The sequence below is a fragment of the Scyliorhinus canicula genome, chromosome 21, assembly GCF_902713615.1.
Source record: "Scyliorhinus canicula chromosome 21, sScyCan1.1, whole genome shotgun sequence".
Lineage (NCBI taxonomy): Eukaryota > Metazoa > Chordata > Chondrichthyes > Carcharhiniformes > Scyliorhinidae > Scyliorhinus > Scyliorhinus canicula.
In genome coordinates, this window is record NC_052166.1 from 16,352,398 (window position 1) to 16,376,730 (window position 24,333).

At 47.8% G+C, this 24,333-nt stretch overlaps 1 protein-coding gene across 1 annotated transcript in view; it reads left to right on the forward strand.

Annotated features, from left to right (window-relative positions):
- The window catches only part of LOC119955612 (sodium-dependent phosphate transport protein 2C-like), a 150,966-nt gene extending 126,899 nt beyond the window's left edge, over positions 1-24,067 (forward strand). The window contains exons 12-13 of the mRNA XM_038782010.1: positions 8,984-9,108; positions 23,336-24,067. Coding sequence (XP_038637938.1) covers positions 8,984-9,108; positions 23,336-23,851 — 641 coding nt within the window. The 3' untranslated portion in view covers positions 23,852-24,067. The remainder of the gene's footprint in view (positions 1-8,983; positions 9,109-23,335) is intronic.
- Positions 24,068-24,333: the final 266 nt, after the last annotated feature.

Consider the following 24,333-nt stretch of genomic DNA (forward strand, 5'->3'; position numbering starts at 1 on the left):
TAAACAGACTCTGTACTGACTGGGATTACAATAAACAGACTCTGTACTGACTGGGATTACAATAAACAGACTCTGTACTGACTGGGATTACAATAAACAGACTCTGTACTGACTGGGATTACAATAAACAGACTCTGTACTGACTGGATTACAATAAACAGACTCTGTACTGACTGGGATTACACTAAACAGACTCTGTACTGACTGGGATTACAATAAACAGACTCTGTACTGACTGGGATTACAATAAACAGACTCTGTACTGACTGGGATTACAATAAACAGACTCTGTACTGACTGGGATTACAATAAACAGACTCTGTACTGACTGGATTACAATAAACAGACTCTGTACTGACTGGGATTACAATAACAGACTCTGTACTGACTGGGATTACAATAAACAGACTCTGTACTGACTGGATTACAATAAACAGACTCTGTACTGACTGGGATTACAATAAACAGACTCTGTACTGACTGGGATTACAATAAACAGACTCTGTACTGACTGGGATTACAATAAACAGACTCTGTACTGACTGGATTACAATAAACAGACTCTGTACTGACTGGATTACAATAAACAGACTCTGTACTGACTGGATTACACTAAACATACTCTGTACTGACTGGGATTACAATAAACAGACTCTGTACTGACTGGGATTACAATAAACAGACTCTGTACTGACTGGATTACAATAAACAGACTCTGTACTGACTGGGATTACAATAAACAGACTCTGTACTGACTGGGATTACAATAAACAGACTCTGTACTGACTGGGATTACAATAAACAGACTCTGTACTGACTGAGATTACAATAAACAGACTCTGTACTGACTGGGATTACAATAAACAGACTCTGTACTGACTGGGATTACAATAAACAGACTCTGTACTGACTGGGATTACAATAAACAGACTCTGTACTGACTGGGATTACAATAAACAGACTCTGTACTGACTGGGATTACAATAAACAGTACTCTGTACTGACTGGGATTACAATAAACAGACTCTGTACTGACTGGGATTACAATAAACAGACTCTGTACTGACTGGATTACAATAAACAGACTCTGTACTGACTGGATTACACTAAACATACTCTGTACTGACTGGGATTACAATAAACAGACTCTGTACTGACTGGGATTACAATAAACAGACTCTGTACTGACTGGGATTACAATAAACAGACTCTGTACTGACTGCATTACAATAAACAGACTCTGTACTTACTGGGATTACACTAAACATACTCTGTACTGACTGGGATTACAATAAACAGACTCTGTACTGACTGGGATTACAATAAACAGACTCTGTACTGACTGGGATTACAATAAACAGACTCTGTACTGACTGGGATTACAATAAACAGACTCTGTACTGACTGGATTACAATAAACAGACTCTGTACTGACTGGGATTACAATATACAGACTCTGTACAGACTGGGATTACAATAAAGTGGGCCTCACTGTAGCATGGTGGTTAGCATCAATGCTTCACAGCTCCAGGGTCCCAGGTTCGATTCCCGGCTGGGTCACTGTCTGTGTGGAGTCTGCACGTCCTCCCAGTGTGTGCGTGGGTTTCCTCCGGGTGCTCCGGTTTCCTCCCACAGTCCAAAGATGTGCGGGTTAGGTGGATTGGCCATGCTAAATTGCCCGTAGTGTAAGGTTAATGGGGGGATTGTTGGGTTACGGGTATACGGGTTACGTGGGATTAAGTAGGGTGATCATTGCGCGGCACAACATTGAGGGCCGAAGGGCCTGTTCTGTGCTGTACTGTTCTATGTTCTATGTTCTAAACAGACTCTGTATTGACTGGGATTGCAATAAACATACTCTGTACTGACTGGGATTACAATAAACAGACTCTGTACTGACTGGGATTACAATAAACAGACTCTGTACTGACTGGGATTACAATAAACAGACTCTGTATTGACTGGATTACAATAAACAGACTCTGTACTGACTGGGATTACAATATACAGACTCTGTACAGACTGGGATTACAATAAACAGACTCTGTACTGACTGGATTACAATAAACAGACTCTGTACTGACTGGGATTGCAATAAACAGACTCTGTACTGACTGGATTACAATAAACAGACTCTGTACTGACTGGGATTACACTAAACATACTCTGTACTGACTGGGATTACAATAAACAGACTCTGTACTGACTGGATTACAATAAACAGACTCTGTACTGACTGGGATTACAATAAACAGACTCTGTACTGACTGGGATTACAATAAACAGACTCTGTACTGACTGGGATTACCATAAACAGGCTCTGTACTGACTGGATTACAATAAACAGACTCTGTACTGACTGGGATTATAATAAACAGACTCTGTACTGACTGGGATTACAATAAACAGACTCTGTATTGACTGGATTACAATAAACAGACTCTGTACTGACTGGGATTACAATAAACAGACTCTGTACTGACTGGGATTACAATAAACAGACTCTGTACTGACTGGGATTACCATAAACAGGCTCTGTACTGACTGGATTACAATAAACAGACTCTGTACTGACTGGGATTATAATAAACAGACTCTGTACTAGAACATAGAACATAGAACGATACAGCGCAGTACAGGCCCTTCGGCCCTCGATGTTGCACCGACATGGAAAAAAAAAACTAAAGGCCATCTAACCTACACTATGCCCTTATCATCCATATGCTTATCCAATAAATTTTTAAATGCCCTCAATGTTGGCGAGTTCACTACTGTTGCAGGTAGGGCATTCCACGGCCTCACCACTCTTTGCGTAAAAAACCCACCTCTGACCTCTGTCCTATATCTATTACCCCTCAATTTAAGGTTATGTCCCCTCGTGCTAGCCACCCCCATCCGCGGGAGAAGGCTCTCACTGTCCACCCTATCTAACCCTCTGATCATTTTGTATGCCTCTATTAAGTCACCTCTTAACCTTCTTCTCTCTAACGAAAACAACCTCAAGTCCATCAGCCTTTCCTCATAAGATTTTCCCTCCATACCAGGCAACATCCTGGTAAATCTCCTCTGCACCCGTTCCAAAGCTTCCACGTCCTTCCTATAATGAGGCGACCAGAACTGTACGCAATACTCCAAATGCGGCCGTACCAGAGTTTGGTACAGCTGCATCATGACCTCATGGCTCCGGAACTCAATCCCTCTACCAATAAAGGCCAACACACCATAGGCCTTCTTCACAACCCTATCAACCTGGGTGGCAACTTTCAGGGATCTATGTACATGGACACCGAGATCCCTCTGCTCATCCACACTACCAAGAATTTTACCATTAGCCAAATATTCCGCATTCCTGTTATTATTTCCAAAGTGAATCACCTCACACTTCTCCACATTAAACTCCATTTGCCACCTCTCAGCCCAGCTCTGCAGCTTATCTATGTCCCTCTGTAACCTGCAACATCCTTCCGCACTGTCTACAACTCCACCGACTTTAGTGTCGTCTGCAAATTTACTCACCCATCCTTCTGCGCCCTCCTCTAGGTCATTTATAAAAATGACAAACAGCAACGGCCCCAGAACAGATCCTTGTGGTACGCCACTCGTAACTGAACTCCATTCTGAACATTTCCCATCAACTACCACTCTCTGTCTTCTTTCAACTAGCCAATTTCTGATCCACATCTCTAAATCACCCTCAATCCCCAGCCTCCGTATTTTCTGCAATAGCCGACCGTGGGGAACCTTATCAAACGCTTTACTGAAATCCATATACACCACATCAGCTGCTCTACCCTCGTCTACCTGTTCAGTCACCTTCTCAAAGAACTCGATAAGGTTTGTGAGGCATGACCTACCCTTCACAAAACCATGCTGACTATCCCTAATCATATTATTCCTATCTAGATGATTATAAATCGTATCTTTTATAATCCTCTCCAAGACTTTACCCACCACAGACGTTAGGCTCACCGGCCTATAGTTACCGGGGTTATCTCTACTCCCCTTCTTGAACAAAGGGACCACATTTGCTATCCTCCAGTCCTCTGGCACTATTCCTGTAGCCAATGATGACCTAAAAATCAAAGCCAAAGGCTCAGCAATCTCTTCCCTGGCTTCCCAGAGAATCCTAGGATAAATCCCATCCAGCCCCGGGGACTTATCTATTTTCACCTTGTCCAGAATTGCCAACACTTCTTCCCTACGCACCTCAATGCCATCTATTCTAATAGCCTGGGTCTCAGACTGGGATTACAATAAACAGACTCTGTATTGACTGGGATTACAATAAACAGACACTGTACTGACTGGGATTACAATAAACAGACTCTGTACTGACTGGATTACAATAAACAGACTCTGTACTGACTGGGATTACAATGAACAGACTCTGTATTGACTGGGATTACAATAAACAGACTCTGTACTGACTGCATTACAATAAACAGACGCTGTACTGACTGGATTACAATAAACAGACTCTGTACTGACTGGGATTACAATAAACAGACTCTGTACTGACTGGGATTACAATAAACAGACTCTGTACTGACTGCATTACAATAAAAAGACTCTGTACTGACTGGGATTACAATAAACAGACTCTGTACTGACTGGGATTACAATAAACAGACTCTGTACTGACTGGGAATACAATAAACAGACTCTGTACTGACTGGATTACAATAAACAGACTCTGTACTGACTGGGATTACAAGAAACAGACTCTGTACTGACTGGGATTACAATAAACAGACTCTGTACTGACTGGGATTACAATAAACAGACTCTGTACTGACTGGGATTACAATAAACAGACTCTGTACTGACTGGGATTACAATAAACAGACTCTGTACTGACTGGATTACAATAAACAGACTCTGTACTGACTGGGAATACAATAAACAGACTCTGTGCTCACTGGATTACAATAAACAGACTCTGTACTGACTGGGATTACAATAAACAGACTCTGTACTGACTGGATTACAATAAACAGACTCTGTACTGACTGGGATTACAATAAACAGACTCTGTACTGACTGGGAGTACGATAAACAGACTCTCTACTGACTGGGATTACAATAAACAGACTCTGTACTGACTGGGAATACAATAAACAGACTCTGTACTGACTGGGATTACACTAAACAGACTCTGTACTGACTGGGATTACAATAAACAGACTCTGTACTGACTGTGAATACAATAAACAGACTCTGTACTGACTGGGATTACACTAAACAGACTCTGTACTGACTGGGATTACAATAAACAGACTCTGTACTGACTGGGATTACAATAAACAGACTCTGTACTGACTGGATTACAATAAACAGACTCTGTATTGACTGGGGTTACAATAAACAGACTCTGTACTGACTGGGATTACAGTAAACAGACTCTGTACTGACTGGGATAACAATAAACAGACTCTGTACTGACTGGGATTACAATAAACAGACTCTGTACTGACTGGATTACAATAAACAGACTCCGTACTGACTGGGATTACAATAAACAGGCTCTGTACTGACTGGATTACAATAAATAGACTCTGTACTGACTGGGATTATAATAAACAGACTCTGTACTGACTGGGATTACAATAAACAGACTCTGTATTGACTGGGATTACAATAAACAGACTCTGTACTGACTGGGATTACAATAAACAGACTCTGTACTGACTGGGATTACAATAAACAGACTCTGTACTGACTGGGATTACAATAAACAGACTCTGTACTGACTGGGATTACACTAAACATACTCTGTACTGACTGGGATTACAATAACAGACTCTGTACTGACTGGGATTACAATAAACAGACTCTGTACTGACTGGGATTACAATAACAGGCTCTGTACTGACTGGGATTACAATAAACAGACTCTGTACTGACTGGATTACAATAAACAGACTCTGTACTGACTGGGATTACAATAAACAGACTCTGTACTGACTGGGATTACAATAAACAGACTGTACTGACTGGGATTCCAATAAACAACTCTGTACTGACTGGGATTACAATAAACAGACTCTGTACTGACTGGGATTACAATAAACAGACTCTGTACTGACTGGATTACAATAAACAGACTCTGTACTGACTGGATTAAATAAACATACTCTGTACTGACTGGGATTACAATAAACAGACTCTGTACTGACTGGGATTACAATAAACAGACTCTGTACTGACTGGGATTACAATAAACAGACTCTGTACTGACTGGGATTACAATAAACAGACTCTGTACTGACTGGATTACAATAAACAGACTCTGTACTGACTGGGATTACAATAAACAGACTCTGTACGACTGGGATTACAATAAACAGACTCTGTACTGACTGGGATTACAATAAACAGACTCTGTACTGACTGGGATTACAATAAACAGACTCTGTACTGACTGGGATTACACTAAACATACTCTGTACTGACTGGGATTACAATAAACAGACTCTGTACTGACTGGGATTACAATAAACAGACTCTGTACTGACTGGGATTACAATAAACAGACTCTGTACTGACTGGATTACAATAAACAGACTCTGTACTGACTGGGATTACACTAAACATACTCTGTACTGACTGGGATTACAATAAACAGACTCTGTACTGACTGGGATTACAATAAACAGACTCTGTACTGACTGGGATTACAATAAACAGACTCTGTACTGACTGGGATTACAATAAACAGACTCTGTACTGACTGGATTACAATAAACAGACTCTGTACTGACTGGGATTACAATAACAGACTCTGTACTGACTGGGATTACAATAAACAGACTCTGTATTGACTGGGATTACAATAAACAGACTCTGTACTGACTGGGATTACAATAAACAGACTCTGTACTGACTGGGATTACAATAAACAGACTCTGTACTGACTGGGATTACAATAAACAGACTCTGTACTGACTGGATTACAATAAACAGACTCTGTACTGACTGGGATTACAATATACAGACTCTGTACAGACTGGGATTACAATAAACAGACTCTGTACTGACTGGATTACAATAAACAGACTCTGTACTGACTGGGATTACAATAAACAGACTCTGTACTGACTGGATTACAATAAACAGACTCTGTACTGACTGGGATTACAATAAACAGACTCTGTACTGACTGGATTACAATAAACAGACTCTGTACTGACTGGGATTACAATAAACAGACTCTGTACTGACTGGGATTACAATAAACAGACTCTGTACTGACTGGATTACAATAAACAGACTCTGTACTGACTGGATTACGATAAACAGACTCTGTACTGACTGGGATTACAATAAACAGACTCTGTACTGACTGGGATTACAATAAACAGACTCTGCACTGACTGGGATTACAATAAACAGACTCTGTACTGACTGGGATTACAATAAACAGACTCTGCACTGACTGGGATTACAATAAACAGACTCTGTACTGACTGGGATTACAATAAACAGACTCTGTACTGACTGGGATTACAATAAACAGACTCTGTACTGACTGGGATTACAATAAACAGACTCTGTACTGACTGGGATTACAATAAACAGACTCTGTACTGACTGGGATTACAATAAACAGACTCTGTACTGACTGGGATTACAATAAACAGACTCTGTACTGACTGGATTACAATAAACAGACTCTGTACTGACTGGGATTACAATAAACAGACTCTGTACTGACTGGGATTACAATAAACAGACTCTGTACTGACTGGGATTACAATAAACAGACTCTGTATTGACTGGGATTACAATAAACAGACTCTGTACTGACTGGGATTACAATAAACAGACTCTGTACTGACTGGATTACAATAAACAGGCTCTGTACTGACTGGGATTACAATAAACAGGCTCTGTACTGACTGGGATTACAATAAACAGGCTCTGTACTGACTGGATTACAATAAACAGACTCTGTACTGACTGGGATTACAATAAACAGACTCTGTACTGACTGGGATTACAATAAACAGACTTTGTATTGATTGGGATTACAATAAACAGACTCTGTACTGACTGGGATTACAATAAACAGACTCTGTACTGACTGGATTACAATAAACAGGCTCTGTACTGACTGGGATTACAATAAACAGACTCTGTACTGACTGGGATTACAATAAACAGACTCTGTACTGACTGGATTACAATAAACAGACTCTGTACTGATTGGATTACAATAAACTGACTCTGTACTGACTGGGAATACAATAAACAGACTCTGTACTGACTGGGATTACAATAAACAGACTCTGTACTGACTGGGATTACAATAAACCGACTCTGTACTGACTGGATTACAATAAACCGACTCTGTACTGACTGGGATTACAATAAACAGGCTCTGTACTGACTGGGATTACAATAAACAGACTCTGTACTGACTGGATTACACTAAACAGACTCTGTACTGACTGGATTACACTAAACAGACTCTGTACTGACTGGGAGTACAATAAACAGACTCTGTACTGACTGGGATTACAATAAACCGACTCTGTACTGACTGGGATTACAATAAACAGACTCTGTACTGACTGGGATTACAATAAACAGACTCTGTACTGACTGGGATTACAATAAACAGACTCTGTACTGACTGGGATTACAATAAACAGACTCTGTACTGACTGGGATTACAATAAACAGACTCTACTGACTGGATTACAATAAACAGACTCTGTACTGACTGGATTACAATAAACAGACTCTGTACTGACTGGGTTTACAATAAACAGACTCTGTACTGACTGGGATTACAATAAACAGACTCTGTACTGACTGGGATTACAATAAACAGGCTCTGTACTGACTGGATTACAATAAACAGACTCTGTACTGACTGTGTTTGAATGTAAATCCCTCACACAGCACTAGGTGGTTAATAGGTACTGCTTTTCATGTGACTGACTGCTCGGTTTGACACTGATCTTTACCCTATGTGCAGGCATTGGCGTGATCAGTCTGAACAGAGTATATCCCTTGTGCTTGGGATCAAATATTGGAACAACAACCACAGCAATCCTAGCAGCCTTGGCCAGCCCAGCCGAGCAACTGGGTAACGCTGTGCAGGTAACACACCGACACACTCACTCTCACTGACTGGGTAACGCTGGGTAACACACTGACACACTCACTCTCACTGACTGGGTAACGCTGGTTAGCACACCGACACACTCACTCTCACTGACTGGGTAACACATCGACACACTCACTCTCACGGACTGGGTAACACGGTTTTGTGAAGGGTAGGTCATGCCTCACAAACCTTATTGAGTTTTTTGAGAAGGTGACCAAACAGGTGGATCAGGGTAAAGCTGTGGATGTGGTGTATAAGGATTTCAGTAAGGTGTTTGATAAGGTTCCCCACGGTAGGCTATTGCAGAAAATAAGGAAGTATGGAATTGAAGGTTATTTAGCGGTTTGGATCAGTAATTGGCTAGCTGAAAGAAGACAGAGGGTGGTGGTTGATGGCAAATGTTCATCCTGGAGTTCAGTTACTAGTGGTGTACCGCAAGGATCTGTTTTGGGGCCACTGCTGTTTGTCATTTTTATAAATGACCTGGAAGAGGGTGTAGAAGGATGGGTTAGTAAATTTGCAGATGACACGAAGGTCGGTGGAGTTGTGGATTGTGCTGAAGGATGTTATAGGGTACAGAGGGACATAGATAAGCTGCAGAGCTGGGCTGAGAGGTGGCAGATGGAGTTTAATACAGAAAAGTGTGAGGTGGTTCACTTTGGAAGGAATAACAGGAATACAGAGTACTGGGCTAATGGCAAGATTCTTGGTAGTGTAGATGAACAGAGAGATCTCGGCATCCAGGTACATAAATCCCTGAAAGTTGCCACCCAGGTTAATAGGGCTGTTAAGAAGGCATATGGTGTGTTAGCCTTTATAAGCAGGGGGATTGAGTTTCGGAACCACAAGGTCATGCTGCAGCTGTACGTAACTCTGGTGCGGCCACACCTGGAGTACTGCGTGCAGTTCTGGTCACCACATTATAGGAAGGATGTGGAAGCTTTGGAAAGGGTTCAGAGGAGATTTACTAGGATGTTGCCTGGTATGGAGGGAAGGTCTTACGAGGAAAGGCTCAGGGAATTGAGGTTGTTTTCGTTAGAGAGGAGAAGGCTGAGAGGTGACTTAATAGAGACATATAAGATAGTCAGAGGGTTAGATAGGGTGGACAGTGAGAGTCTTTTTCCTCGGATGGTGATGACCAACACGAGGGGACATAGCTTTAAATTGAGGGGTGATAGATATAGGACAGATGTCAGAGGCAGTTTCTTTACTCAGAGAGTAGTAGGGGTGTGGAACGCCCTGCCTGCAACAGTAGTAGACTCACCAAATTTAAGGGCATTTAAGTGGTCACTGGATAGACATATGGATGAAAATGGAATAGTGTAGGTCAGATAGGCTTCAGATGGCTTCACAGGTCGGCGCAACATCGAGGGCCGAAGGGCCCGTACTGCGCTGTAGTGTTCTATGTAACACTGTGCAGGTAACACGGCGACACACTCACTCTCACTGACTGGGTAACGCTGGGTAACACACCGACACACTCACTCTCACTGACTGGGTAACGCTGGGTAACACACCGACACACTCATTCTCACTGACTGGGTAACGCTGGGTAACACACCGACACACTCACACTCACTGACTGGCTAATGGTGTGCAGGTAACACACCGACACACTCACTCTTACACACGCTCACTCGCCCAATCTCACTCACACACACATATTCATTGTCACACTCCCTCATACTCACTCAAACCCGCTCTCAATCTCACACTCACACTTGCCTGGTCATTCTCAGATTTACACATCCATACTCGCGATTACACACTCATTCTCACCATCATTCAGACCCACACAGACTCAATCTTATCGTTCCTCACATTCTCATTCACATTCTCACACTCACTCACACGCTGATTTTCACACTCCCTCACACTAACACACTCATTCTCACCCTCCTCACACCCAAACACTCATTCTCTCACTCACTCGTGCTTACATATTCCTTCTCACTCGTACTCACACTCATGCACACCTTTTCACCATCATTCATACCCACACTCATTCTGACAGTCACTCACATTCTCATACTCACTCATGCACTCATTTACACTCTGACACACACATCCCCATTCTCACTCACATACACATAGATATATTCTCCCAATCACACACACTTGCGCACACATTCTCACACTCCCACGCTCAGGCACTCTCACACACTCATGCACACACATAGTTTCGCTCATTCTCAGACTCACTGACATTCACAAAAGCATTGTCACTCACCTTCTCACTCATTCACACTGCCGCACACATTCTCACTCACACATGCTCACACTGACTCTCACATTCATAACAATGACACACTCCCACTCAGGTTCATACATATACTCACACTCTCACACTCACACACTCCCACTCAGGTTCATACACATATACTCACACTCTCACACTCACACACTCCCACTCAGGTTCATACACATATACTCACACTCTCACACTCACACACTCTCACACACGTTCATACACACATACTCACACTCTCACACACGTTCATACACACATACTCACACTCTCACACTCACACACTCTCACATGTTCATCCACACATACTCACTCACTCTCACACTCACACACTCTCACACACGTTCATACACACATACTCACACTCTCACACTCACACTCTCACACTCAGGTTCATACACATACTCACACTCTCACACTCACACACTCTCACACACGTTCATACACACATACTCACACTCTCCCACTCAGGTTCATACATATACTCACACTCTCACACTCACACACTCTCACACACGTTCATACACACATACTCACACTCTCACACTCACACACTCTCACACACGTTCATACACACATGCACTCTCACACTCACACACCCTCACACGCATTCATATACACATACTCACACTCTCACACTCACACACTCTCACTCAGGTTCATACACATACTCACACTCTCACACTCACACACTCCCACTCAGGTTCGTACACACATACTCACACTCTCACACTCACACACTCACACACGTTCATACACACTCACACACTCTCACACTCACACACTCTCACTCAGGTTCATACACACATACTCACTCACTCTCACACTCACACACTCTCACACACGTTCATACACACTCACACACTCTCACGCTCACACACTCTCACTCAGGTTCATACACACTCACACACTCTCACACTCACACACTCTCACACACGTTCATACACACTCACTCACTCTCACACTCACACACTCTCACACACGTTCATACACACTCACACACTCTCACACTCACACTCTCACTCAGGTTCATACACACATACTCACTCACTCTCACACTCACACACTCTCACACACGTTCATACACACTCACTCACTCTCACACTCACACACTCTCACACACGTTCATACACACTCACTCACTCTCACACTCACACACTCTCACACACGTTCATCCACACATACTCACTCACTCTCACACTCACACACTCTCACTCAGGTTCATACACATACTCACACTCACACACTCCCACTCAGGTTCATACACATACTCACACTCTCACACTCACACACTCCCACTCAGGTTCATACACACATACTCACACTCTCACACACTCTCACTCAGGTTCATACACATACTCACACTCTCACACTCACACACTCCCACACACGTTCATACACACATACTCACACTCACACTCACACACTCTCACTCAGGTTCATACACATACTCACACTCTCACACTCACACACTCTCACACACATTCATACACACATACACTCTCACACTCACACACCCTCACACGCATTCATATACACATACTCACTCACTCTCACACTCACACACTCTCACACACGTTCATACACATACTCACTCACTCTCACACTCACACACTCTCACACACGTTCATACACACATACTCACACTCACACACATTCATACACACATACTCACTCACTCACACTCACACACTCTCACACGCATTCATACACACATACTCACTCACTCTCACTTTCACATTCACACACTCACACACGTTCATACACACATACTCACTCACTCTCACACTCACATACTCTCACACACGTTCATACGCACATACTCACTCACTCTCACACTCACATACTCTCACACACGTTCATACACACATACTCACTCACTCTCACTTTCACACACTCTCACACATGTTCATACACACTCACACTCACACACTCTCACTCAGGTTCATACTCACACTCTCACACTCTCACACTCTCACACACGTTCATACACACATACTCACACTCTCACACTCTCACACTCACACACTCCCACTCAGGTTCATACACATACTCACACTCTCACACTTACACACTCTCACACACGTTCATACACACATACTTACACTCTCACACTCACACACTCTCACACACATTCATACACACATACACTCTCACACTCACACACCCTCACACGCATTCATATACACATACTCACTCACTCTCACACTCACACACTCTCACACACGTTCATACACATACTCACTCACTCTCACACTCACACACTCTCACACACGTTCATACACACATACTCACACTCACACACATTCATACACACATACTCACTCACTCTCACTTTCACATTCACACACACTCACACATGTTCATACACACATACTCACTCACTCTGACACTCACATACTCTCACACACGTTCATACGCACATACTCACTCTCACTTTCACACACTCTCACACATGTTCATACACACTCACACTCACACACTCTCACACACGTTCGTACACACATACTCACACTCACACTCTCACACACATTCATACACACATACTCACTCACACACTCACTCACATTCATACACACATACTCACTCACTCTCACACTCACATTCTCACACACGTTCATACACACATACTCACTCACTCACACACTCACACACGTTCATACACATACACTCTCACACTCGCACACTCTCACACACATTCATGCACACATACTCACTCACTCTCACTTTCACATTCACACACTCTCATACACATTCATACACACATTCTCACTCACTCACTCTCTCACACATTCATACACACATACTCACACTCTCACACTCATACACTCTCACACTCACACACTCCCTCTCAGATTCACACACACATACTCACTCTCACACTCACACACGTTCATACATACATACTCACTCTCTCATATTCATACACACATACTCACTCACTCTCGCACACACACTCTCACACACGTTCATACACACATACTCACTCACTCTCACTTTCACACACTCTCACACATGTTCATACACACTCACACTCACACACTCACACACTCTCACTCAGGTTCATACACACATACTCACACTCTCACACTCACACACTCTCACACACGTTCATACACACATACTCACACTCTCACACTCACACACTCCCACTCAGGTTCATACACATACTCACACTCTCACACTTACACACTCTCACACACGTTCATACACACATACTTACACTCTCACACTCACACACTCTCACACACATTCATACACACATACACTCTCACACTCACACACCCTCACACGCATTCATATACACATACTCACTCACTCTCACACTCACACACTCTCACACACGTTCGTACACATACTCACTCACTCTCACACTCACACACTCTCACACACGTTCATACACACATACTCACACTCACACACATTCATACACACATACTCACTCACTCTCACTTTCACATTCACACACACTCACACATGTTCATACACACATACTCACTCACTCTCACACTCACATACTCTCACACACGTTCATACGCACATACTCACTCTCACTTTCACACACTCTCACACATGTTCATACACACTCACACTCACACACTCTCACACACGTTCGTACACACATACTCACACTCACACTCTCACACACATTCATACACACATACTCACTCACACTCACACACTCACTCACATTCATACACACATACTCACTCACTCTCACACTCACATTCTCACACACGTTCATACACACATACTCACTCACACACTCACACACATTCATGCACACATACTCACTCACTCTCACTTTCACATTCACACACTCTCATACACATTCATACACACATTCTCACTCACTCACTCTCTCACACATTCATACACACATACTCACACTCTCACACTCATACACTCTCACACTCACACACTCCCTCTCAGATTCACACACACATACTCTCACACTCACACACGTTCATACACACATACTCACTCTCTCATATTCATACACACATACTCACTCACTCTCGCACACACACACTCTCACACACGTTCATACACACTCACACTCACACACTCTCACTCAGGTTCATACACACATACTCACTGACTCTCACACTCACTCGTTCACATTCTCACTCACGCACATTCAGGCTCACATTCTTACTCATTCTCACACATTAACATTCTTACATTCTCACACTCACTTAACTGCTCTCACTCACTCATACACATGGTCACTCAGATTCTCACACCGTCTCACACTCGGCCATACACACACTCACACACTTGCACATAGTCTCAAACTGACATACACATTCTCACCCATATTATCACACTCACACTCTCAGTCACACATTTTCACACTCAGACACACACTCACACACTCATTTCATATTTGTTCATATCCGCACTCATGCACACTCACACACATTAACATTCCCGCACACTTTCACATACTCTCATTCACTCAATCAAATACACTCACTCGCACATACAGATGCTCTCACTCACTCACATACTCTCGCTCACACCCTCAGGCTCACAGTTATAAACACAAACACACACCAGACTAAAGACTTCTGAATGGGGAACGTTAGCTTGTAATTCTGAGTAATCTGGTTTAATCCAGTATCTCCCTCCCTCTCCCCTCCACCCAGAGGAACCATGGCAAGGGGATACACAATGAATGGTCAGGTACTGAGGAACAGAGGGACATTGAAGTGCATGTCCACAGATCCCTGAATGTACCTGGAAGGGGGATAAGCGGTTAAGATGGCTTTTTTATTGATAAACATAGAAACATGGAAAATAGGAGCAGGAGGAGGGCTTTCCTGGGCAGCACGGTAGCACAAGTGGATAGCACTGTGGCTTCACAGCGCCAGGGTCCCAGGTTCGATTCCCGGCTGGGTCACTGTCTGTGTGGAGTCTGCACGTTCTCCCAGTGTCTGCTTGGGTTTCCTCCGGGTGCTCCGGTTTCCTCCCACAGTCCAAAGATGTGCAGGTTAGGTGGATTGGCCATGCTAAATTGCCCTTTGTGACCAAAAAGGTTAGGAGTGGTTACTGGGTTACAGGGATAGGGTGGAAGTGAGGGTTTAAGTGGGTCGGTGCAGACTCGATGGGCCGAATGGCCTCCTTCTGCTCTGTATGTTCTATGTTCTATTCGGCCCATCGAGCTTGCTCCGTTGCCATTTATTATGATCATGACTGATCATCCAACTCCCCTTTATTAGCTGAGACAGAGAATATAAGCGCAGGAAGATTTTGTTAGAACTGAATAAAACACTAGTTAATCCTCAACTAGAGTCAGGGGGCGGGATTCTCTAATCTTGTGGCAGAGTGTTCACGAGGATGGATTCTGGGCTGCAAATGGGGTCAGCACGGGTGGCGTGAGAAGTCGCGGCGCAGTCTGGCGTCAGATATGCCTGACGCCTCGATGATGCGCCGACGCCTCGCTTAATGTGCGTGAGCGGCAACAGTCCCGAGACCCTGAGATGTCCGCCGTGCCACCCCGAGGTTCAGGGACCATGACCTCGACACGCTGCTGGACGCGGTCGAGGAGAGGAGGGCGATCCTGTGCCCCAGACCAGGGCCACCGCCATCCGGGCACCACAGACCGGCGTAATTGGAGGGAGGTGGGCAATGCCGTAGGCTCAGTGGGGCACACCCCACGGACCGGCGAACAGTGCCGGAAAAAGATGCATGACCTGATGAGGGCAGCCGAGGTGAGTACACCGAGATGTGCCCCTGGCACCACCCAACCCCTACCACCCACACATGGAAGTAACCCCCCCCCCCCCCCCCCCCCCCCCCCCAGGTGGAGGGCAAAACCCCGCACCTGACACACACGGGCTGCACACACCCATGAGAGGCGCTATGGCCGGGTGCCCAGTGCCTCCATGCCATCATCTAGCCGGTCGTCCCAGCCCGTCTGGTGTACCTCGCCCATGATCAGTGCCAGGTCCAGATGCCCCCAGGGACGCTCGCCACGGCGGGGAGGGCCTTCCTCCGACACTGGGACCCAGGACACTGATGCACAGAGGACGGACACCCAGGACACCGACAGCCAGGACGCGGACACCCTGGACACAGATGCACACGACTACCAGGACAGTGACACACAGAGGACGGGGACACAGTTGACGGACAGACCGGACAGTGACCCTCAGATGGGGGCGAGACAAGGACCATTGGGCCAAGGGTTGACGTAGGAGACCCCTGACTTTAGCTCCGATGAGGATGTAGACTTTGTGCCACTGCTGTCTCCCACACCCTCCACCATCGCAGAGACTATCACCTCGGTTGGGCACTTTAGTAAAGAGGCTTCTGGGACACTCACTGGTGCGCACCACACAGCCGTACAGCAGGGGGAGGAAGGAGCAGCTGAGGGGCCAGATGGTCGGAGGGCAGCCCAGCCCCAGCAACCAGCTGCCGCCCAATCAGTTCCCGGGTTCCTGGACTTTCCAGACCCACCCATAGACCCGATGCAGTCAGGGACCAGGGACTAAACAACGGCCTCCAGCAGCTGCAGACGCAGGTGGAGGAGTCCATCCATGTACAGGAGCAGGGAATGGTGCCGGTCATGGCTGCCACCTGGGCCGACACCGCATGGGTTGCGTCCGCGGTGGAGGCAATGGGTGCAACAGTTTCGACCATGGGTCAGGTCATGTAAGGCATGGGGCTTCATGTGCATGCGTCATCCGTGGCCTAGGACAGGGCTGCCCTATCACATGTGCCAGAGCCAGCTGGACATTGCAGCCGTGCTCCGCAGTTTGGTCCAGTCTCAGCAGGCCATGGTCCAGTCTCAGCAGGCCATGGCTCAGTCTCAGCAGGCCATGGTCCAGTCTCAGCAGGCCGTGGTCCAGTCTCAGCAGGCCATGGCTCAGTCTCAGCAGGCCATGGCTCAGTCTCAGCAGGCCGTGGCCCAGTCTCAGCAGGCCATGGTCCAGTCTCAGCAGGCCATGGCTCAGTCTCAGCAGGCCGTGGCCCAGTCTCAGCAGGCCATGGTCCAGTCTCAGCAGGCCATGGCTCAGTCTCAGCAGGCCATGGCCCAGTCTCAGCAGGCCGTGGTCCAGTCTCAGCAGGCCATGGCTCAGTCTCAGCAGGCCGTGGCCCAGTCTTAGCAGGCCATGGTCCAGTCTCAGCAGGCCATGGCTCAGTCTCAGCAGGCCGTGGCCCAGTCTCAGCAGGCCATGGTCCAGTCTCAGCAGGCCATGGTCCAATCTCAGCAGGCCGTGGCCCAGTCTCAGCAGGCCGTGGCCCAGTCTCAGAAAGGCCGTGGCCCAGTCTCAGCAGGCCATGGCCCAGTCTCAGCAGGCCATGGCCCAGTCTCAGCAGGCCATGGCTCAGTCTCAGCAGGCCATGGCCCAGTCTCAGCAGGCCATGGCCCAGTCTCAGCAGGCCATGGACCAGTCTCTGCAGGCCATGGCCCAGTCTCAGCAGACCATGGACCAGTCTCTGCAGGCCATCACTGAGAGCATTGGCGGCACAAGCCCAGAGGGAGGTGGTGCAGTCACAGACAGGGATGGCCCACGCCCTGAGCTCCATCGCCGCTAACGTTCAGACCCTGGTCGATACCACAGCGGGCCTCCAGGACTGGCAGCACCAGGTGTCGGTGGTCCTCGGGGCTTGTCTCCGCTCGCACCCCCGGCCCATAGAGAGGTCCGGGGGCCACTGGGCACACCGAGGGAGGAGGAGGTTCTGGGGCCTGTCCCGGTGACTCCAGCAAGGGAGGACCCAGAACACAGCGGGATCCTCGGACTCCCCCCCCCCCCCTTCCGTCCCTGGTGGGAAGTGAGTAGAACAGGGTGGCACCACGCCATCCAGCACGCCCACGGAGCAGCCTGGTCCATCCAAGCTGGGCTGCCCCAGGAAACGCGCGCCAACGAGGAGCCAGGTCGCAGGGCAGGAGTCTCAGCAATCTGCCTCCGATCCTGCTCTACCGTCTGGGGAAACACCAAGACATAGTGTTAGGGCCCGTAAGGTCAAGAAGTTTGACACCTAGTAAGTTGGCACGGGTGCAGGGCACAGTTTAGTTATAGGGGCTAGGGCACTTGTATGTTACCATTCCAATTAAACTCACTGTTACACCAATGCAAGTTGCCTCTGTGCTATGTCCGGTGCCTGCAGGGTCGTGTAGGGGACTGAGTTGCATTGTTGTCGAAGGGCAATGGAACGTTAAGCCCAGGTGGGTGTAAATCTCTCCCCCCTACAGGCGCCCATGGAACACCGCCGCCAGCTACCCCACATGGCCATGTGATGGAGTGTCCAGAACGCATACAGGGACCACCCAGGTGGAGGGTGTAGCTGCGGCCATGAGTCAGACATTGGCTCACAATTTGGAGCTCACAGCTCATCCCAGAGCAGGTTGCCATCATCCCCCATGGCATTGATCACACCCACTTCCACAAGCAATCGTCTGAGATCAGCCCGTTGTACCACAGGTGGATGTGTGGTGGAGGGGTGCTGTGCTGGTGTGGGGGGGGGGGGGGGGGTGTCCCATGGGTGTTGTGGGAGGTGGGGGTGCTGAGTGGTGAGGTGGGGCAGTAAGGTGGTGCCAGTTCCCCTGCTCAGCAGCTCCTACCCCCCTAGTTGGTGAAACTTGCGGCAATCAATGCCTCGCGTGCTCGCTGGCAAAGCCGGTGGTGTCGTCCAGCCCCCATGTCGCGTCTATTGCCCCCCCCCCCCGTCACCATCCTCCTCATCTGGAGAGGCGTCCCCTTCAGCGGGCTCGCCCTCTGCCTCCTCCTCCTCCTCCAGCACATCACCCCTCTGCTGGCCTATATTGTGGAGGATGCAGCAGACCACAACGATGCGGCCGACCCGCTCTGATAGGTACTGGAGGGCCCCTCCAGAGCAGTCCAGGCACCTGAAGCGCATCTTCAACAGGCCAAAGCACCTCTCGATCACACCCCTGGGTGCTGCACGGGCCTCATTGTAGCGGGTCTCCGCGTCTGTCTGTGGCCTCCGTATAGGCGTCATCAGCCACGACCGCAACGGGTAATCCATGTCGCCCGGCAACCAGCCCCTCAGCCGGGGGGGGGGGGGGGGGGGGGGTGGTGACCCTCGAACATGGCGGGGATGAATGATTGTGCCAGGATAAATGCGTCATGTACACTGCCCGGATAACGGGCACAAACGTGCAGGATCTTCATCTGGTGGTGACAGACCACCTGAATGTTCATGGAGTGGGTCCCCTTCCTGCCCATGAACACGTCCCTGTTCTCCACTGGTGGATGCTTGGCGACATGCACCCAATTGATTGCCCCCTGTACCATGGGTATCCTGGCCACGGCAGCAAACCCCACTGCCGGACATTCTGGTGGGCACTGTCCACAGGGAACTGGATGTACCGTTCCGCGATGCCATACAGGGAGTCAGTCGCTGCAGGGATGCACCGGTGAACCGATTGCTAGGAGGTGCCGGACAGGACCCCACTCGGCACCTGGAACGACCCCATCACATAAAAGTTAAGGGCCACTGTAACCTTGACGAGAATGTCCTCCCCCAGTGCCACGCGGTGCCAGGTGTGCCATCAGGTGGCAGATATGGGCGACGGTTTCCCGACTCATCCTGAGTCTCCTCCTGCATGTCCTGTCTGGCAGGTCCTCGAAGGAAATGCGACGCATGTAGACACGAGGCCTCATGGGGCGTCTCTGGTGCCTTGGCACCATCACCGCCTCCTCCTCTTCCTCCTCCTGCTCCTCATCCACATCGGTATCCTCATCCTGTGTCTCCCCCTTGTTTTTGTGGTTGTCGTCTGCCTCCTCCTCCTCTTCCTCCTCCTGCACCTGTCAGGCGGGTGGCCCTGTAGCCTGAGAGGGTGCCACCTGGCCCTCTGCTGCAGCCGCTCTGAGCCGCCTGCGCCGACGCTGCCACAGGGCCACATGCAGGGCAGCGGCTCCTGCCACGGCAGCCAACATCGCTGGTTAGTGCCCAAACATTACGATCTGCAGGGGGTGGGGGGTATACAACATGTTTAGGGATGGTGCATGGCCCCCTCTACAGCCAGGTGCCATTAGATACATGTCTGCTCCGGTTGGCTGGTTACGCCACAGCTACGCATGCACCCAGACCAGCTGCCCACACCCTCCGTGCTCTGCCCACTATTACCCGTCCCTCCTGATAGCGCCATCGTTGGATGGCTCTGCCCTCACGGGGGTTGCCATGGACCCTGGACCTGCCCGCCGGTGGGTGTCGCCGACTGGGAGGTCCGGCTCCTGGGGGTCTGTCACCCATGGGCATGGCCAGGAGGTTTGCTGGGCAACCAGCGCCCGGGGTCAGAGCCCATCAGCCTTGGCACAGCCCTGCCATGGCGGGCCATTCCAGGCCGACCGGCATGTCGTCCTCACGCACCCCACCCACCCCCCCCCCCCCCCCCCCCCCCCCCCCCCCCCCCCCCCCCCTCGCCCCCAGCCCCGGCCATGCCCGTCCTGACAGACTCAGGTACCCCCACACGCCGGCCGCTCACCTCTCCCGCATTTGCAGATTAGATCGGCGTCTAGGGTCTGGACTTCGGCCCATTCGGCCCATCCGGCCCGCAGAATCTACGGGAGCCCAGAGAATCGCTGAACTTACCACTTTGGGCAATTCTCCGGGCGACGCGGCGCCGATCATAATGACGCCATTCCTGCTGATTGAGAGAATGGCGGAACGGCGTTGCGAAAAAAAAATGGGGCGATTGCCGATTCTCTGAACCGGCCCGTGGTGAGAGAATCCTGCTCCCTGTGTACAGTTCTGGCAGGTTATGGTTGCACTAGAGAGGGTACTAGAGATGTCTGTAGAATCATAGAATCCCTACAGTGCAGAAGGAGGCCATTTGGCCCATCGAGTCTGCACCGATCCACTCCGTCTTATACCCGTAATTTAACCTGCACATCCCTGGACAGGAAGAGACAATTTAGCACGGGCAATCCACCTAACCTGCACATCTTTGGACTGTGGGAGGAAACCCACGCAGACACAGGGAGAACGTACAGACTCCGCACAGACAGTCACCCAAGATCAGAATTGAGCCCAGGTCCCTGGCGCTGTGAGGCAGTAGTGCTAACAATGCCATCCGTTACCTGGACTGGAGAATTTTAGCTATGGACAGGTTGGGCTTACTTTCTTCAGAGCAGAGGAGGCTGAGAAGAGATTTAATCGAGGTGGGTAAAACATGAGTGATCGAGGTGGAATGAATAGGAAGGGCCTATACGTGTTCGTGGCGAGGAAGGGCAGAAATCTAGAGTAATTAGGATTAGAGGGGAGTTGAGGAGAGAATTTTCACCCAATGGGCGATGAGGATCTGAGATTCAATGTCTGAAACATTTTAAAAAACACTTGGATCAGCATTTGAGGTGCTTTAACTTATAGGGTTATGGATTTAGAGCTGGAAAGTGGGATTAGGCTGGTTTTCTCCTACTGAGGCAAGTCATGAGGAGACAAATGACTTCTCTCCACACCTTAACCTTTCTTTGGCCTGAACGTTTTGGATGGTGAGGTCTGACATAAAATGAAAACGAAATGAAGATGAAAATCGCTTATTGTCACAAGGAGGCTTCAAATGAAGTTGCTGTGAAAAGCCCCTAGTCGCCACAGCATAGAACAGATGGATGAATGGTAAATGGGTTTGACATAGAGTTCTGTAAGAGTGAATACTTGTCAGAAAGGGGGAGTGGCAGAGGTTCACCAGACTAACTCCTCGGATGGCTGGACAGTCCAATGAGGAAAGAATGAGGAGATTCGGCCTGCATTCTCCAGAGTTTGGAAGAACGAGAGGCGATCTAATTGAAACTGACAAAATTCTTAAGGGGCTCGACAGGTTGATGTAGAAAAGGATGGCTTGGGGGAGGTGGGGGATCTCAAATCGGGGGGGCACAGTCGCACAATGGGCTTTGTAGAAAAAAGATCTGTAAGATGCTGGCCATTGCTCATCATTTGAATCAGCTTGGTAACCAGCCGTGAAAATTCTGACATTCACATATCTTCTCTTTTACCAGGTTGCCCTCATCCATCTGTTCTTTAACCTCTGTGGGATTCTCATCTGGTATTGCATCCCATGCATGAGAATCCCAATCACAGTGGCCAAGATATTTGGGAATGTTACAGCCAAGTATCGATGGTTTCCAATCATGTATCTGCTGCTCAGTTTCTTCCTGATCCCTGGGGCTCTCTTTGGTTTGTCCGTGGCAGGTTGGGTTGTGCTGGGAGCCATTGCCGGACCCATCGTCATCATCATCGTCCTCATTGTCATCATCAACATCCTCCAGAAGAAATGGCCCCAATATCTCCCCTCAAAGCTGCGTTCCTGGGACTTCCTGCCCCTCTGGATGCACTCATTCAGCCCAATGGACAGACTCCTGACCTCCTGCTGTGCCCAATGCTGCTGTCAATGCTGTAGACCAATAATGGACAATGCCCAGAAGCCCAGAGCAGACCAGCTCCAAACACATGCTCTGTCAAAGGAGAGTCACTGCTACGATAATGCAGTGAGCATGGAAAGTGTGCATCTCTGAGGAATCGACGCTATTCCGCAGGCGGACTTGTCTTTGCATTGTTTTGTCATTTAACTAAAGAGCTGAGCTTACTCCTACTGTAACCTGTACAGCAGCTGCTCTCACTCTCTGCAGATACTCCATAGAGCCAGCTCAACTGATTGACAGTGCAGATCAATGAAAGCCCTGCAAACAATGAAACAATAAAACGAGAGGCTTCGGACAAGCAGCATGGTATATGTTGTGTGTGTCTGCATTAATAATGTGTGTATATGTGTGTGTCGATCAGCAGGTTCCTCTTGCTCTGTGAGTTTAAATGCACCATTGCTAAGACTATCTACTTTCCCTTCTGTAACATGGCTTAATTTCTCCATTGCCTCAAATCATCCAGTCCCAATACCCTCGTCCATGCCTTTGTTACCTCCAGACTCAACTGTTTCACTGGCTCTCCCATCTTATACCCTCATAAACTTGAAAACCCTCAATCCCTAACTCATGTTCAC